We start from the raw sequence: 17,263 nt of genomic DNA, 5'->3' as shown, positions 1-17,263 counted from the left end.
GAGCCTGGAGCAGACCAACCAGTGGTTGGATGTGTGTCAGAGTCCCCAGGGTCACCGCTGCCCCCAGGGTCGTTACTCCCCTGAGACTGATTGAAAGGAGGCTTGATGTCAGTTGCGTACCTCTGCTCATTTCTTCCCCTGCTATTAAAAAGACTGTTCTGTACAGTGTCCTTCATTCAGGGCAACTTCTCCTTTCACCTGGGAGGAGCTTATTTCCATTAGAATTGGAACGCCAGCTCCATGTTTTGCATTTAAAATGTTTCCTGTGACTAAACGCAGAAAGAAACCTTATTACCTCCTTTCTCAAGAACATGCTCTTCCACCTGTTTCTTGGTTTGTGCCTGGAACAGTGCCTTTCATTTGGAAACTGGTTGAGGAGCCCTTTGACTCCCGCTAGTTGACACTAGCAGCCAAGTGCTAGTGACTGGGTTCCGGCCTCTTCCTTCCCCTCCACCAAACGCCCTGGGGGAGGCTGGCTCCCAGCAGTGTGCCACAGACGCCTTTCCCAGTGTGATTTGTCTTGTCTTTGGGGGTGTGGGCGGTTCGTGCCCTCAGCATCTGCAAGTTGCTGGGTCAGGGCGGGATTGAACCCACCTCACAGCAGTGTCAATGCCGGCTCCTTAACCTCTGCACCACTGCAAGAGAACTCCGTGATTGGTATTTTCATCAGGCTTTTTTTCCCCCCCTCTTTGCAGAGCTATTAAGAATGGCAAAGGATTGCATAGCAAGAAGGAAGTGCCTATCCACCGCGTCGCAGACATATCTGGGGTGAGTTGTGTGCCTGACTGGCTCAGAGGTGCCAAGGGCTTGGCCCCTCATGCACTGAGCGATCTCAGCTTGTGTGTTTTGTGTAGCTCATTTGTTTTCAGGCACTGGATGTGAGTTTTTCCACGGCTTCTGCTAATATGCCTGTAGAGATTCCGTTTTATATTCTGGGAATACAGAATTTAAGCGAGGGCATAAAACCTATTTCTCCGCCTGAACTTTTACTGAGTTGCTTTTCCATTTTTCTTATTATCATGAGTTTAGAAGTTCTTTCAAGTCGTATTAAAGTAAAATTACCTTTTAGAAAAATCTGTTTAAGACTCTGTTTAATGCTACGACAGGAAAGTCTTAGTGGGGAAAGGTCAAATAGAGATGGGTTTTAGGACAAGTTTAAGAATTCATCCTTATCAATCAGAGGAATGTGTGAGCATCCTTTGAGCTAACAGATACTAGATGATATAGAAGAAGAGATGCTGCAGATACGTTTGAGCCTTCTAAAGGGATTAGGACATTTTCCTTGCGTACTTAGGAACGCTTGTGGCTGAATTAGATACCTTCGTTAGTTGAGAGGGCTTATTGATTTATTCAGTAAGTGCCCACTGTGCCTGGAACTGCCCTAGGCACAGAGACGATAACACAGAACAGACCTGATCAAGTCCCTACATGCAAGCCGAGAGGGGGACAGTAGCAATGCCGGGGGGCGGCTTCTGCTATACAGGCTGGCCAAGGCAAGGGATCCCACGGCCAGAGAAGGCCTGTGGGCTGTCACTGCCCCATCTATTCCTGGGACACGCATCGTCCGGTCCAGCTCCTGTAGTCACTGAGGGGTAAGGAGGGCTCCAGGGCTTGGGTAGGGATGAATGCACAGCCCAGGGGACAGGACAGAGGAAGGGCTAGTAAATATCACTTGGGGAGCTTGCCTTGGGCACCAAAGAGAAAATACTGCTGTAAACACGAGCTGCCAGAGCTCGGCTGAGCCCACAGCAGTGATGAATTCCATTGTATCTTGCTGTGTCCCAAGCCTGGCTCCCTGTGATGGTTTATACAGGAAAAGGTCTGGCAGGTCTCCTTTGCCTGGGTGTGGTGCTCCGCTCTGCTTTTAAGTGCTGGGATTCTGTGCAGCTTTTCGCTCTGGGTAGCCAGTCACTGCAGATTACACCTTGAACAGTGTTGCCCATATCGGTGGGACTTCTGTCAGGACGTTGTGCCACTGTGTAGTGAGCGAAGTACATTGCCGTGCGTTCTTCATAGCTGAAGGTCCCAAGAAGCCCAGAAACCTGATGCTGATGGCCTTCGAGCCGCAGGTGACTACCCTGTATCTACTAAGGCTCATCCTTGACAGGTGACTATCCCAGTGAGCTGGTGTCACGCCAGTTTTCTCTGATTTACCATGCTGAGTTCACATACCTCTTAATTTCCGTGGGTATCTGCTGTTTCATTCTCAACAGTATTTTCTTGAATATCCTTCTTTGGCTCAAATCAAAATTGGCGATTTTTTTGGTTGGTTCAACTGCAAGGGATGGGGAAGTAATAAAATACCTATTTTGGAAACCGTAGCATGCTGTGTTTTGGCCTGTGCAGTTCAGGTTCACGCTCGGACTCCCCATTGGCAGCAGGTGAAGTCTTTCGCAGGTTCTTGAGGTAGAGGCACACTTGCTCAGGGCTGTCCTCCCGGCACCCCCAGTGCAGGGTCCTAATGATCTTTCATGCCGTCTTTGAATCTGATGCTGCCTCCTTGATACATTCGCCCGCTTGCTTGCTTTTTGTTTTTCTGTTTGTTTTTGGTAGCAGCAGATCTTAGGAACTTGTCCTCATAATCCCCCACTCACCTGTAGCTCCGTCTCATACATGTCCTGGTTCTATTTTCCGCCTGGATGTTGGAGAATTGGCTTGCTCTGACATTATTTTAAAATAAATGCACGTCACATCTCCCCCCGTTATCACATAAATAAAAGAGGAAAACTGGATCACGTGGGAGAGCGAAAGTGAAGAAGTGATTCCTTTCCGTAGATGTCAGGATGACCTTGTCATCACACATGATTCAGCTTAGATTGTGGGGTTCGGGGTACCCTCTGTGATAGAAGAGTTTTGTCTCCTTCTTACCTTCGCTTCTGTCACAGTGTCAGGTTAAGTAGGTGTGTGTTGGCTGCCCTTGTGCTGTTTAAGTACGACGTGTGGGTCTCCAGCCTGGAGCATATTCTGTCCACGTCCCCGAGGGATGGCAGGCATGTGGGTCAGACAGGCAAATAGTTTACATCTAGATGAAGAGAGAAACCTCGGAGTAAAGGCCGTCAAATACAAAGAAAGGGTTTCATTAAAGTTTCTCAGTCAAATGTTGACTCTTTGCCTGGGTCCCTCCCTCCCGTCGTGGGTCCCCCTCTTAGTCGCAGGTCATGGTAAATGGCGGTTTCTGTTGAGCTGACAGCCTCTGCAGCGCAGCACCTCGATGCGGACAAGGAGCTGGTATTTGTACAGGGTCTCTTGCCTCACCCTAGGGCGCGTTTTTGGAGGAGAAGACATACATACACAGCTCACATTTTTTCTCAACACACTCAAGAAATAATGCTGCTGGAAGAGGTTATATCAGGACTGTGAGACAGATAACCCCTCAACGTGTTCTCGTCTTACTGGCCTCCCACTTTTAGTTGAGTTTCTACCCCTGCTCCAGATCTATTCGTGCATTTTGTACAAACGGTCTCACCGGATGAGGGTTAGAGTGCATGGAGATGCCCCCATGGAGAGTTAGCGAGTGCCGGGCCCCTTGGCACACTACCTGTCGTGGGAAGTTGAGTAACCCACACGCAGGAGTGAGAGGCTGGCTGCCCGCGCTAGCAAGGTGCTGGCCTTTTCATGTCCGTTTGTCAGCTTTCTCCGGGGCTGGACTGATCGCGTATTGGCTTCTAAACATGCTTTCCAACAACTGGGTGTTCTCCCGAGCTCCTTGCATCCCATCTCATTGAGAGCTCGTTACAATTGTTTTGACTTTTAAAAAGTGTTGTGATGGCTCCCCAGTGTTTAGGTTGTGTTGGGCTTTTGATTTCATTGATGGCGATGATTTTTGACATGAATGTCAACTGAGTGTTGTGTTTTACATCGGGTACTCAGTGTCTGTGTGTAACGCCGACTGATGAGCCCCTCTTTGGGCTGGGCTTGGATAAACTTGGCCCTTCCGCGTCTCTGTCCCTGTTTTACAGGGTATCCACTAAGGAAAAATGCCATCCGAAGAAGGTACTGCTTGCCTTTATTTCTGTTTTTGAAAGTGGAAGGAGCGAGGTACTTGTCGTGGCTGTGTCCTTTCCGTAATTATCTGATTACTTTTCAGGCCAGGACATTCCTGTGAACATGAAACCAACTAAGAACTTGATTGATTTGGTGCTGGATCTGATTTGATTCAGAGGGGGCTTCTGTGCTGACTGCTTGCCTTCATACAACCATGTTTTCATTGTCAGTGGGTCTTGTTTTTCCCTGATCCTGTTTCCACTCCCTCCTTCGCCAGTAAACAAAAAAGTCAGGATGTGCGTGTCAGTGGAATATAAGGCTGTTGCTTATCTTGGGTTTATTACTCTTTTTGCTGTAGCCTGCTCTGCAATAAATGCAATCTCCTGCAGATATAACGTGTAAAACAGGTAATAAAATGTGGCTGGTGCATGGCTTACTGTTGTTCTGGTAAATCAGACAAATCAATTACAGTTCCTGGGTAAGAGAGGGCTCCCCGCTCCTCAGGTTGCAGCCAGCGCACTGGTTTTTTCTGTCTCCCTCCACTGGTACTCGGTGAGTCATACGTGGTGTCGATTTAACTTTTCCTCTTTTTGCTGCTGCTGCTGCTGCTGCTGCTGTGTGTGTGTGTGTGTGTGTGTGTGCGCGTGCGCGCGCGTGCCCGCGCTTTCCTCTCGGGTGTGGGTGCAGGTTGGGGTTATGATGTGGGTTTGTTGACAACTGCACGAGAGGATAGAGCCCAGCCCAGCAACCTACCCCTGCAGCCTCATTTCTGAAAGTCCCAGAATGGGTCTGATTATGAGGACGGCGTTGCCCATCTCCCGGACATCTGCCTTGGCATGATATGGCATCATCCTGGAAACTTGAAAGCGCATTTGCAATTGTTTATTCTGTTCTTCCTTCCTTCCTTGCCTTCCTCTTGGGCTCACTAGAAGGTTTTCTTTGCTCATGTCACATGCTAGCTTTTTGGTAACCACCTCTGTCCATGGCTGGGTTTTGTTGAAGATTCTTAGTATTACTAATACCAGTGTGCTTAAACCGCAGCCTCGAGTGGTCCAAAGACTACCTCTGGGGGTCAAGGGTGGAGGGGGCCAGACTTGGAGGTCCCTTTTTCCATTAAATCATGAAATGAAGGCTCGCAAAGTTGACCGGTGAGTCTCACTTGGCAGATATGAAGGATGGGAGTGTTCCTTTCAAATAAACAAATAGGTGGGATTTGTAGCTCTCCTCCTGGCCCCTTCCTGCAGTTCCTGGTTTTTCAGTGCCTTCTGGAGCTTGGATGGCAGTGTCCTCTTTCCCTTGGGGTATCGGAAGCAGTCCTTTCTATGAGGCTTGAGGGCCGTTACGGAAGTTATCTTTCCTTAGCTCTCAGTGGAGTTGGGCCTTAGTGTAAGCATTTTACAGTAGTAGTTTTGGCTGAAGAGAAGTCTGAGAAAGGTATGAAGCAGTAGGGCAGTCAGCTAGGGGCTTTAGAGCTGAGGTCTGCGTCAAAGTGCAGTTTCCCTTGGTCGCCCTCTGGCCTGCTTGTGCACTTGGCCGCCTCCTCCTTACCTGACCCTAGAGCTCCTTTCTGCCTCCGCTCTGTTCCGTCTAATCCCTGGTGATTTGGTGGTACCAGCACTCTTCTCTTGTTTATTTTCATTATAGTAGCTCTTCCCTTTTTTACTGTCCTTTAGAGCCTCTGAATAACCTCCTAACATTCTTAGGTCCCTTTTGTGCTGACCACACAAGGTCAAGGCCTCTGGTTCTGCCTGGCAGTTGGGTTGCTTGGCGCCGGAGTTCCCCCCTTCACACTGTGGTATTTGCCCCTGAGGAAATCCCATGGGAACCCTGTACACTGGCTGCTGACCTTGGTGCTGGCAGCCTGCTGTCCTCCATGCATCTCACAGCCCACGCAGGGGTGCTATGGTCCATGCCAGTGGTGGTTCTCAGGTGCTTTCCTTACACCTCTCCTGCATTTGGCAGCTCTCGTTTTTATCGATCTAGGGGAAGGTGGTGTTCCAGTCTTCCTCTACCCTCACGTGAAGGGTCTTGAAATCCAGTTGGTCTGCAAAGGGCAGCTCATTGATAGGCTTCTCAGCGTCCAGAAAAGTGCACTGCAGCCCTAGGGCTTGGGCAGCTGCCCTGGAAGTCTCTCCCTGGCTGCTGAGGCTCTTTGCTTTCGCCTTCCTTTCTCCTCCCCTCCCCTCCCTTCCCCTCCTGCCCTCCTCCATCTCTCCTCAAGCGCCCCTTTCCCTTCTCCCTCCCTCCAGAAAGAATCAGAGTTGGTTAAAGAGACGTTCATTGTGCCAGGAGTTCGCTCCAGCCAGTTTCCCTTCCTAATGGCTGAGGGCACGGCTTTATTGCCTTTTGTCCATAGTTCTTTCAGCCATAGGAGTTCTGTGTGGCCAGTTCTTGTTTTGTAAAGCGCTCCTATTCTCACTCCCCAGAACTGCAGGGTATCCGCTTCCTTGTAAAGAAATCTGGAAGCATTTATGATTTCCATGGGAATAAGAGAGGAGTCTATCTTTCATAGAATGAACATGTTTCTAAATGAAATTGCAAAGAAATACTGGAGTTTTTAAAAATTATATTTCAGCCTTTACCACAGTTAAGCGGTAGTGTTTACTCCTTTTTACAAATCTAGTTTTTCAACTGAGTTCTTCTCTTGTGAAAAAATTTTTTTTTCTTTCACCATGGGATGCTAAATTCGGGACCTAGACTCTCGAGGCAGAATATTAACTCAGGTACTCAGTGTAGGAGCATGGGCTTCAGTGTCTTCTTTGATATGGCCATTAATTAACATTTGTGGCTTAAGGGCTCCAGGGAGTAACATCCCCACAGGCCTTGTTTTATTATAAGAAATGTGTACTCCCCACAGACTTTGTCTACTGTAGAAAATGCAAATCTCTAGCCCACTCCTCAACTGATAAAAGAGGAATGAGGGGCATGGTAAAAGAAGAGGGCAAAGAAACTATGAGACAGACGGGACATTTCCACCCCAAGACCCTATTGGACAAGGACTGATGCAGGTAATTGAACAAGGCCAATGGGAGAAAACAACATCTTTCTGGACCCCACGTTGGTACCCCCCCATCTTTAAGAGAGAAAAACCCATAGGACAATAGAGAAAGGGGGCTCTTCTCCCCCCTCCCAGCTGTCCTGGGAGCTATCCGCTTTCCTTTAATAAAGACTTGGCTTGCTTGCTGCCCATGTGTTCGAGGAGTTCATTTTTCGACTGCCGTGACCAAGAAGCTGGATTCCGGTAATCAGCTTTCCGGCATCACTCTCACCTTTTTTTATTTAGTTGGGGGTAGCGAGAGAAATTAATAGATTTTGAAACTGGCAAGAAGATTATTGGGTATCCTGTCAATGGAATGCTGGGTGCTGTCTGGTAGACCCTTTGGGGTTATCTGATGCTTTAGCGCCCTGCTTTTAACTGGGCTGTTTTGCACCCCTATGGAGAGAGACTTTAACTTGTGGAAGACCTCATGATGATGCAGATGATTCCTGTTTGTACAAACAGGATCCCGTGTAAGTCGATGTAATTAATTCCCACTCTGTAGAAGAAATGATTTCAGATTTTGCATTTTCACTCTGTAGTTTAGCTCTACAGTATTGTGTCTTTAGCAAATTCCCTTCAGCATTCCTAGTTGGCCTATATATAGCCATCCTCCAGGTTCTGCTTTGAATCACTTGTAACATCTTTCTGGTTCCCTTGTTAATTAGTGGGTTAAAATAAAAATTTTGAGACCTCTTCATTTTCTATTTGTATAGAAGTTATGATTTTACCTGTTTGAAAATTACCCATGAAGAGGGGAAGCAATTGCAGAAACAAGAGAGAAGTATAAAACTACTTCTAGAATTGTTTGATTACTTACTCTATACCTGAAGATATGAAGAGCCATTTGGTTCTAAAAGTTCTTGTAGAAAAATAAAGATCTAGAGTGAATATGTCTCTTTGATGTGCAGAGTGGCTAGTTCCATGCTTGTACCTTACTCGGTCTGCTGTTGTGTTCACCAGCAGGCTTTTGTGTTGGAAAATTCAGGAGTAGGTTGAGGTAGGGGGATTGGACATAGAGCACGGGGCCCTGTGTCTTGACATTGAGTGGGCATGTTTGAGCTCTTAAGTTCAGCCACTCTGAAGAGATGTTTGATCAGATGACTTGCCCAGAGGTAGAGCTCTATTAGAGACGGCAATTTTTGAAAATCTCTTGCTTCTTTCAGTAGAACATTTTATTTCTAAAATAATCTGTAGACGTGATACGTCATTGAATTCTATTTTGTTTTGGTTTTTTTTTGTTTGTTTGTTTGTTTTTTCTCCCCATCTTTTTGTCTTTTCTAGGGCCGCGCCCGGGGCATATGGAGGCTCCCAGGCTAGGGGTCTACTCGGAGCTGTAGCCACCTGCCTACACCAGAGCCACAGCAACACAGAATCCAAGCCGCGTCTGCAACCTACACCACAGCTCACAGCCATGCTGGATCCTTAACCCACTGAGCGAGGCCAGGGATCAAACCTGCAACCTCATGGTTCCTAGTCGGATTCGTTGACCACTGAACCATGACGGGAACTCCGGAATTCTGTTTTCAGAAAATTTTCTGCTACAAATTTGTCTAGTTCCCATCTGATCCCTTCTTTAATGGGCTTCACACAGAGGGATACATACAAATGAGCTCTTAGAAACAGCTCCTAACTTTCATTTAAGTGTCCCGAGCTATATATATATATATATATATATATATATATTTGTCTTTTTCCCTTCCTTCAAAGAAAGGAGAAAAGAAATTGAGGAAGTCCAGAAGCATTTTTTTTTTCCCTAGAGAAATTGTCATCTCCAGAGAGAATCGCCCTCTAGCACAGATTCTGCTCTCGCTGGTTCCTGCTCTGCAATTCTCTTTTCTGTTCTCTGGGTGCATGTGGGGATTGTTCTATGATTCTGTTTCATGGGTCCAAATTGGCTAAATGAGCCCATTACAGGCTTGGCTAAATGAATGTTAGGGTATTTCGGAGGCAGCTGATAAAATTCCTGATTCCCAGGTTCAGGTGGGTGATTGGGTTGTCTGCTCAGTCCATTGGCTGCTGAGTGATGTGATATAACTTGAACTATTTCTGCCCAGCCACGGCTTCACTCTCCACTTCACCATCATAACACTACTTAGCCCTAGATTGAACTCATTTTGTCCTGTGGCTGTTGCTTATATAAACATCTCAAAGTAAGTCATTTTACTAACATAGACATTCTGCTTACTCGTATTTTGAGGCTTTATTTAGCATGCTTCCAACATATTCCCTACAGAATATGTTGTACAGAATTTTGGACACTCCTTGCAGTGTCGGCGTCCAGATAAATATCTCTGAATCAGACCTCAGGGTGACTTTGGAATTACCTAGTCACTTTGTGCCTCAGTTCCTCAGGAAAAGCTATTCTAAAGAGGAAATGATAGACTTCTTAACACAATATTAGACTGGGAGGGTGTGAATTTTGAGGCAGACCTGTGTTCTCTCTCATGGTCCGTTAGCGCAACGTGCCTGGACCCTTCGCCCAGCAGAGAGTATTTTCAGATTCAGTCTCTTCCATGACTTCAAGTTCTCAGTCCACCAACTGACTGCATTATTGATGAGCTCTTTTTGAGAAGCCGTCTCTTCGCTCCCGACCATGCTTTCCTCCTCCTTCGGGCCATTTCTCTTCTTCCTGGTGGTTTCCCCTTTTGATCTTCACTGTCCTCTCACCATGCCTTTCTTCTGCATTTACACAGTCATTTAGTGCCACTGTCTTGTCGCTGTTGAAGTGTTGATTGGTAACTGTCCTCGGGTGACATGCGGTGACAGCTGTGCAGTGGTCTTCCTCAAGAGTCCCTCAGCTCCTGAGAAAGTGGGATCTTTTTTGTAGCTCTTCATAGAGCCTAGTTTAGATTTGATCTGCCAGGGGATGATCTAAGTGGTATGAAATTGTGTCTGAACAAATGGGACCCTAGGTTCTAGGTGCACACGTAACTGTGCTGGTCGGTAACTAGAAGTGAGCAGGCTGGAAGGATGCATATTTTCTAGAATAGAGCAGCAACATGGAGTACATGACTAGGAGCCAGAGCTCCAGTGTCAAATCACCCGAGTTCAAGTCCTGGCTTGATTGTGTATTATTTTGTCACCTTGAAGTTGTGCAGCCTCTTGGTGCCATTGTTTCTCATCTGTAAAATGAAGGTAATAGTGGCCCTTACCTCCTTAGGTTGTGGTGTGCTTGAATGAGTTACTACAGCCAGAGTATTTAGAACAGTTGCCATAATATTGGCTAAAGAGAGACCAGTGATTGATGTGGGGGTGGTTATGAACTGGCTGAGCATTCTGCCCAGCATGTGGGAGGTCCTTTTAATGATCCGTCATCCTCATCAATCGTATTTCTTTTTGCACACTTTTTATCCAGTTCAAGGCCCAAATCATACTCCTCCCTCCTGAGCTCTTTTGCTGCCTTTTTATCTCTCCTTGACATTTAAGACATGCCACCTGGCTTGTGTTTTAAATGCATTTGTCATGTTCAGTCGTGAATAAATGATCCAACAATAAGAATTTATCCAGGCACTGTGCTGGGCGTTGAGGATATAACATTAAACAAGACAGGTGTGGTCCTTCTAGGGCATCTGTGATTCGTTCTGTAGAGACGGTTGTGCTAGAAGTACAGAGGCCTGCAAGAGTGTGTCCTCATAGCCGTACCTTCTTCCACGTGCCCAAGACCATCTTTTAAGCAATTTTAAAATGAGGCCTGGGAGTTCCCGTCGTGGCGCAGCAGAAACGAATCCAACTAGGAACCGCGAGGTTGCTGGTTTGATCCCTGGCCTTGCTCAGTGCGTTAAGGATCCAGCATGGCTGTGAGCTGTGGTGTAGGTCACAGATGTGGCTCGGATCCTGCATTGCTGTGGTTGTGGTGGGCAGTTGTAGTTCCGATTTGACCCCTAGCCTGGGAACCTCTATATGCCATGGGTGCAGCCCTAAAAAGCAAAATAATAAAAATCATAAAATTAGCCTTAGAGGAGGAGTCAGTTGGAAGATAAAATTATGTACCAGAAGGTCCTGAGGTTGAAAGTGACATGTTGAGTGGGGCGACAAGGTCAGCATTGTCCACTTCATTCTGGCTGCTCGGAGGAGATGAGAGTAGCTTTAGTATCTTTACCTCATTAGGGAGTTGATAGCAGTGTATGTGCCGGGGACCGAATGGAACGAGGGTTGTGGAGGTGGGTGTTCGGGGAAGATAAATTTGAGATCAACTTTGGTAGGAGTTCCTGTTGTGGCTCAGTAGTAATGAACCTGATGAGTATCCATGAGAATTTGGGTTCGATCCCTGGTCTCTCTCAGTGGGTTAAGGATCTGGCATTGCCATGAGCCGTGGTGTAGGTCGCAGATGTTGCTTGGATTTGGCCTGGCTGTGCTGTAGGCCAGCAGCTGCAGCACCAGTTCCATCCCTAACCCAGGACTTGCATATGTCACAAGTGCAGTTCAAGAAAAAAAAAAACGAACACTTTGCTAGCAGAACTGGTAGAATGTGGCCATTACCTGGATCAGGGGTCTAGAAAGTGGGTGTGTCCTAATGTCCAGCACGAATAACTGGTTGCTGGCGCTGCTTTTCCCATGTGATACACCCTTGTGGCATATATTTGGGAGGAAAATTGAGCGTTTCTGGGACCTGCTAAAATTGAGGTAACTGTGAGCCATTCAAATGGCCCACAGCGCAGAAGAGTGACTGGGCTTCATGGTTGAGTTGAGGCCTGCTGGTCTGAGTGTACAAAACTGCCCGGAGAATTGAGAGCAGCAGGGTTCTCAGGCCAAGCCCTTTATCTCCACAATTTACAGAAACTTGAGGTGCTCTCCAAGCTGTGAAAGGAGAAGTCGTAGCAACTGAGGAGGAGAGAGCCTCACAACGCAAGTGAATCCGTAATTACAGGTGCACTCGTGGAAACAGAAGGGACCGTGATGCGAGATCTGCCCCTAAGTTCTCGGCCATCGCTCACGCATTCTGGGGTACATGGTCTTAGGGTCTCACAGTGAGAACCTCACTGTATCATCCACACGTGACTACATCACACCAAAGTTGTAAAGTCACTGACTGGGGGCACTGTGTTTTTTCTTTGGAAGATTTAGAATGCCCAAACACCGCGCCCACCCACCCCAAACAACACATCTCGAACAACTATAAAGTTATTTTTCTTTAAGGATAGTTTCATTGTTGTTTAGCCTGTCATTGCACGTTTTTCACGTGTGTGTGTGTGTAATTCTGGGTACTTTTTATGAAATCTGTCTCTGAGCCCAGCCGTAGACCTCTTTACATCATGCTGCAGGCTTCACTCGAACACATTTTTCTTATTCTCACGTTATGCTAATGTGTGATTTTTGTTTGCTTTTCTCCCTGGCGTCCACACGCCTTGTGGCTCTGCACCTGGACTCTAAGTTAACCTTTTATGCCTTAGGCAAAGAGCTGCTTAGTTCGCTGTCCTTGGTGCCGTGAAGCTCTCTCTGTGCGTGCTTGAGCTGCTGTTTCTGAAGGAATCGGGGAGCCCTCTTCACGTGCAGTTTTCGGTCGGGCTGTTTTCCAGCTCAGTCTCCAGACTTTATTACAGTGTCCATAATATTTATTTGTCTCAAAATATATGGAACAATTATAAAAAAACGAATTCACTCCAGAGAACGTTGACTCTTGGCTCAACAACCGGGTGAGCGTTATCTGACCTGAATAATTTGCAAGTTAATCTCAGCAAAATTGAATCAGCCCTGAATGTTAATATATTTTCTTCTTTTCAAAGCAAAGTCTTACACATTTTTTAACACCAGTTTTCTGTCAAAATTTTTGTTCTTAAACGCATCAAATATAAATAAGCCAAAGGAAGAAAATCATCTCTGCTAGTACTACCCGAAAAGGTTCAGTAGGAATACATCTGTTCACCAAAATGTGGAATTATTTCCTTTTTTCATTTTCTCTCCGACTCCCCCCTCCTTTTTTTTTTTTTTTTTTTTGGCTTTTCGGCTTTTCTAGGGTCACTCCCGTGGCATATGGAGGTTCCCAGGCTAGGGGTCCAATTGGAGCTATAGCCGCCAGCCTACGCCACAGCCACAGCAACGCGGGATCCGAGCCGCGTCTACAACCTACGCCACAGCTCATGGCAACGCCAGATCCTTAACCCACTGAGCAAGGGCAGGCATCAAACCCGCAACCTCATGGTTCCTAGTCGGATTCGTTAACCACTGAGCCACGACAGGGACTCCATCCCCCCTCCTTTTTTTAAGTGAAGAAAGGTTTTGTTCAGAACAAGGGCTTTCTTCTGTTATCTTGTTAATTGTCTAGTCAGTGCCTAGAACAGTATCTGACACATGACAGGTACTTAATTCCTTTTTCCACTTATTTCTTTTTCCATATGAATATTCCCCTTATGCTTTTAATGTCTGCCTAGTATTCTCTTACGTATTATTGGCTATTTAGTTTATTTGGATTATTTTTTCCTTTCACAAAAAAAGTTGGTTCCTTTTAGCTAAATCATAGTCTGTAATTATTTTCTTAGAACAATTCCATAAAGTGGAAGCTTAGACCAAAGGATAGCATGAAGTTTTTTTTTTTTTTTAACTTTATCCTTATTTGCCTATAAATCTTTACTGAGTAAAATGATTGGGTTTTTCGTTTGATGCCTTTGGTAGTCTTAAACACTGACCACTTTCAGTTTTAATTAATAATTGCTACCATAATGGATGTCCTTTCTCTGTTTCAAAAACTTGAACTTAATCTTGCAAATTTTATGATTGCTTTCATTAATGCTTGCTACTTAAATTATTGAACCTAAATTGGTATGTCTGCAAGCAAAGATGAATGTTTAAAGTACTTTTAAGGGATGCTGAAATTATTTCAGTGATCTAACCCTTGTTTAAATATTTTATGTTATAGGTTTCTTGAGGTCCCCCTCCCCCATCCGTTTCTGAAGTTGTGCTCTTGTCGCAGACGGGGTAGAGTTTAGCATGGCATCAATTTCTTTGCCTCTGAGTTCTTGATTTGCCCATGAAATGAAAACTTGTGCTTTATCAGACCATCCTTTAAATGCTTTACTCTGTGCATATTATTTTAATTCTCTCTCTCAAGCCGTTTTGTGGTTCTCTAATGAATTCTCACCTCTTGCATATAGAGACTGTAGAAGTGATAAAAATTGATCTAAAATTTTTAAGAAAGTGCATTTCAGACCCATGTGTTACTTTTTTAATCGTAGCCTTATAATTGATAGCAAAGTTACAGACTATGGTTGATGTCCTTTTTTTGTCCCATATTCCATCATGTACTATGTGTAAGCTGTATTTTTAGACCATTCTCGTGTCCTTTTTTCTGGAAATTTATGAGTTGTTTATTGTGGTATTCCTGTAACAATTCACTGTCTTTTTTTTCTTAGAAAAGTAACAGCAGAGTTGTTAAAAGTCTAATTGGCCTTTTTCTCACATCCCTATTGATTGTGTTTATTAATCTTTACAATTTAAAATTGGGATACTATCTTTATTTTCTCATCAATGTCTATTTGCAAAAGGACTTCCAGTCATGGCGCCGCAAAAATGAATCTGACTAGGAACCATGAGGTTGCAGGTTCCATCCCTGGTCTCGCTCAGTGGGTTAAGGATCCGGCATTGCTATGAGCTGTGGTGTAGGTCGCAGATGAAGCTTGGATCTGGCATGGCTGTGGCCCTGGCATAGGCCAGTGGCTACAGCTCCGATTAGACCCCTCTCCTGGAAACCTTCATATGCTGCGGGTACGGCCCTAAAAAGGATGAAAGACACACACACACACACACAAAGTCTATTTGCTATAACTTGGTTTTCTACAGTTTGGGGAAATTACATGTTTTTGGAGAAATAACCTGAAAATAATTGGAAGGTATGGCTTCCAGTGAGTTAAATTTCCCTGTACGAATTTTTTAGTTATAAGTTGGTATTTGGGACCATTGTTTCTTCTGTCCATATTCGCGAGCAATTATAATTGCTTCATAATACAGTGTTTTCTTCATAACTAAAGCAGCCGGTGGTAGCAAATACAGTGTGTTGCCGTGCTCATGGATGTTGAAAAGAATTTATCTGTTGATTCAAATTCTCATGAATGGGATAGTCTTCCTCCTGAATAAAATGTGCAAAGGCAATCCTATGTTTACTTATCTGACCTCAGAAAGACATTCTCTCCATGAAAGAAAAGTAGGAGCTTTCGGTTCGGCGCTCTTTTGGGGGGTGGGGGGGAGAAGGTTGTAAACCAGGAAGGAAGAAGGCATGGCTTCAGGGACTGCAGCCTCGGAAAGGATGTGAAGGGAAGGCCCAGGGCCTCTGCTGTGCAGCAGGCCCCACGGCCACTGTGCTGTGCAGAGGTCCACGGGGCAGGGGGAGGGGAGGTCGTCGTCACTTAGGTCATGATTTTAGGAACACTGAACACCAATTTAGCCAAAAATGGTAATGATCTCTTGGAGAGCCGGAGTCTAAAAATGGGAGTCGGGGCAGTCTGGAGTGACGTGGCGGATGGGAAGAAGGTGGGTTTCATTTGGGAACACACATTCTGAGCCCTCAGTTTCAGACAGTGTGTGGATTGGCAGACCTGGGCAGGGATTTGGCCTGGCACTGCCTCGGTTGGTCATCCATGTCAGAGAAAGGGAGCTTGCATGGTTGATACGTTATCCTAACTGGGTATAGATTTGCCTCTACTTTTTTTTCTATGCCACACTTAGAAGTAGACTTCGTTTTTTGTTTTAGAGAGTAAGCCAAGGGATGTATTTCCTGTTGATGATAAAAATGCAGATTTTTACACTAAAAGTCTGTGAACTTCATTTCTAAAGGTTAAATGGAATGGTTCTCACAGCATAATTTCAGCTGGTTGAATTTCGGAAACTGAAAGCTATTCACTAAAAGAATAATCTCTGAGCCTGTATAGAATTTTCATTTGGTTAGGAAGTAGGAATTATTTTATTCACGTTAGGCCGGATCACAGAGTGATTTTATTTCAGGGTAGAAATGTCAATAGGCGTATGTACTGAGTGCTCTGCTTTTCTCGAGGAGGACATTTCCTCCGTGGCCAACCGAGGATGGCATCCTGCCTTCTCGTAGCCCATTGCCTAAGAATTGATCCATCCTTATGGTGCTTTTGGGAAATGGATAAGACCTTTTTTTTTCCTCCATAGTCTTCTAACACCTTGCTTTTTCATCTAAACTATTTTCTGCTTAAATTTTTAGAAGTACTTTAATTCATTGAATAGCTGAAGTGGTTTCCCTAAAACATAATTACTGAGCGCTGAATTTTAAGCTTTATCATTCATGCTGAGCTACACATAAACTGACGAGGAATATTTCCTTGGTTAAAGATGAACATTGCACCGTCTACCTACCCAAGCCATTTCTTGTTTATCTTAAAATTTAGGTGTAACCTAACAGAGTTGTGGTAAGCATGCACACATGGAACCATCACCACAGTCAAGATAAGAGGGTTTCATCATCCCCCCGGGCCCATTCTTCTGCCCCCTTTGGAGTCAACCCCCAGCCCCTCCCCTCGTCCATGGCAACTACTGATTTGTCCTTACAGTTTCCCCTTTGCAAGAATGTCATAGAAATGGCATTGTGTAATGGAAGTTCACCCGTGTTGTCTTTGTCCTTTTTATTGTAGACTGGTGTTCTGCTGTGTGAATGCACTGTAATTTGTTTATCCAGTCAGTTCCCTGTTGAGAGATTTCGGTTATATGCAGGCTAGGCTGATGACAGATGAAGTCCAGGCCATATTCTGGGGGTCCCAAGCCATTTCTGTAGCAGGGTTTGACTTCCTTTCCTTTGGCCTGCCGTGATTGTCAAAATGCTGCTTTGTACATCTTCATTCTCAACATTTGATTGGGTCTTCTTAGCATTTGCCCAGTCCTGCCTTCTTTTCTTGGTATTGTACCTCCTGGAACAGAAATAGATGGTGGATGAGACCAAGCGAGTAAAAATACTTTGAGACATCTGACTTTTGCAGGGCTCTTGAGGGCAGGCCCATCCTTACTGTTTCAAGCCTAAGAGCAGAGGAATTTTTTCCCTCTGTGTTGGGCACTCGAAGCTGCATCTGCACAGACAGGCTCTGCAGCTCCCTTCTTCCAGGGTAGGAAGCCGCCACGCCGCCACCTCCTGCCCTGTGGTCTCTGCTCCCGTAGGCCACCCTCCCTGAACAATCGAATAGAAGCAGGAAGACAGCGGAAGGTCATGCTCTCTGTTGCGGGTGCTGTGGGTTAGAATGTGGGGCTCCTACACGTGTCCTCTGGCTTCATGTCCCCAGGAATGAGCCCAGAGCC

General features: G+C 45.5%; 1 protein-coding gene across 2 annotated transcripts in view; it reads left to right on the top strand.

The window, feature by feature from the left end:
- SND1 (staphylococcal nuclease and tudor domain containing 1) overlaps positions 1-17,263 on the top strand; it is a 392,960-nt gene that overhangs the window by 225,446 nt on the left and 150,251 nt on the right. For both annotated transcript variants that reach the window (XM_047762976.1, XM_047762975.1), the window contains one exon: positions 696-768. In XM_047762976.1, coding sequence (XP_047618932.1) covers positions 696-768 — 73 coding nt within the window. The remainder of the gene's footprint in view (positions 1-695; positions 769-17,263) is intronic.

The sequence above is a fragment of the Phacochoerus africanus genome, chromosome 16 (genome assembly GCF_016906955.1).
Source record: "Phacochoerus africanus isolate WHEZ1 chromosome 16, ROS_Pafr_v1, whole genome shotgun sequence".
Classification (NCBI taxonomy): Eukaryota; Metazoa; Chordata; class Mammalia; order Artiodactyla; family Suidae; genus Phacochoerus; species Phacochoerus africanus.
The sequence above is the reverse complement of the archived record's forward strand: the minus strand, read 5'-3'. Positions and strand labels throughout refer to the sequence as shown.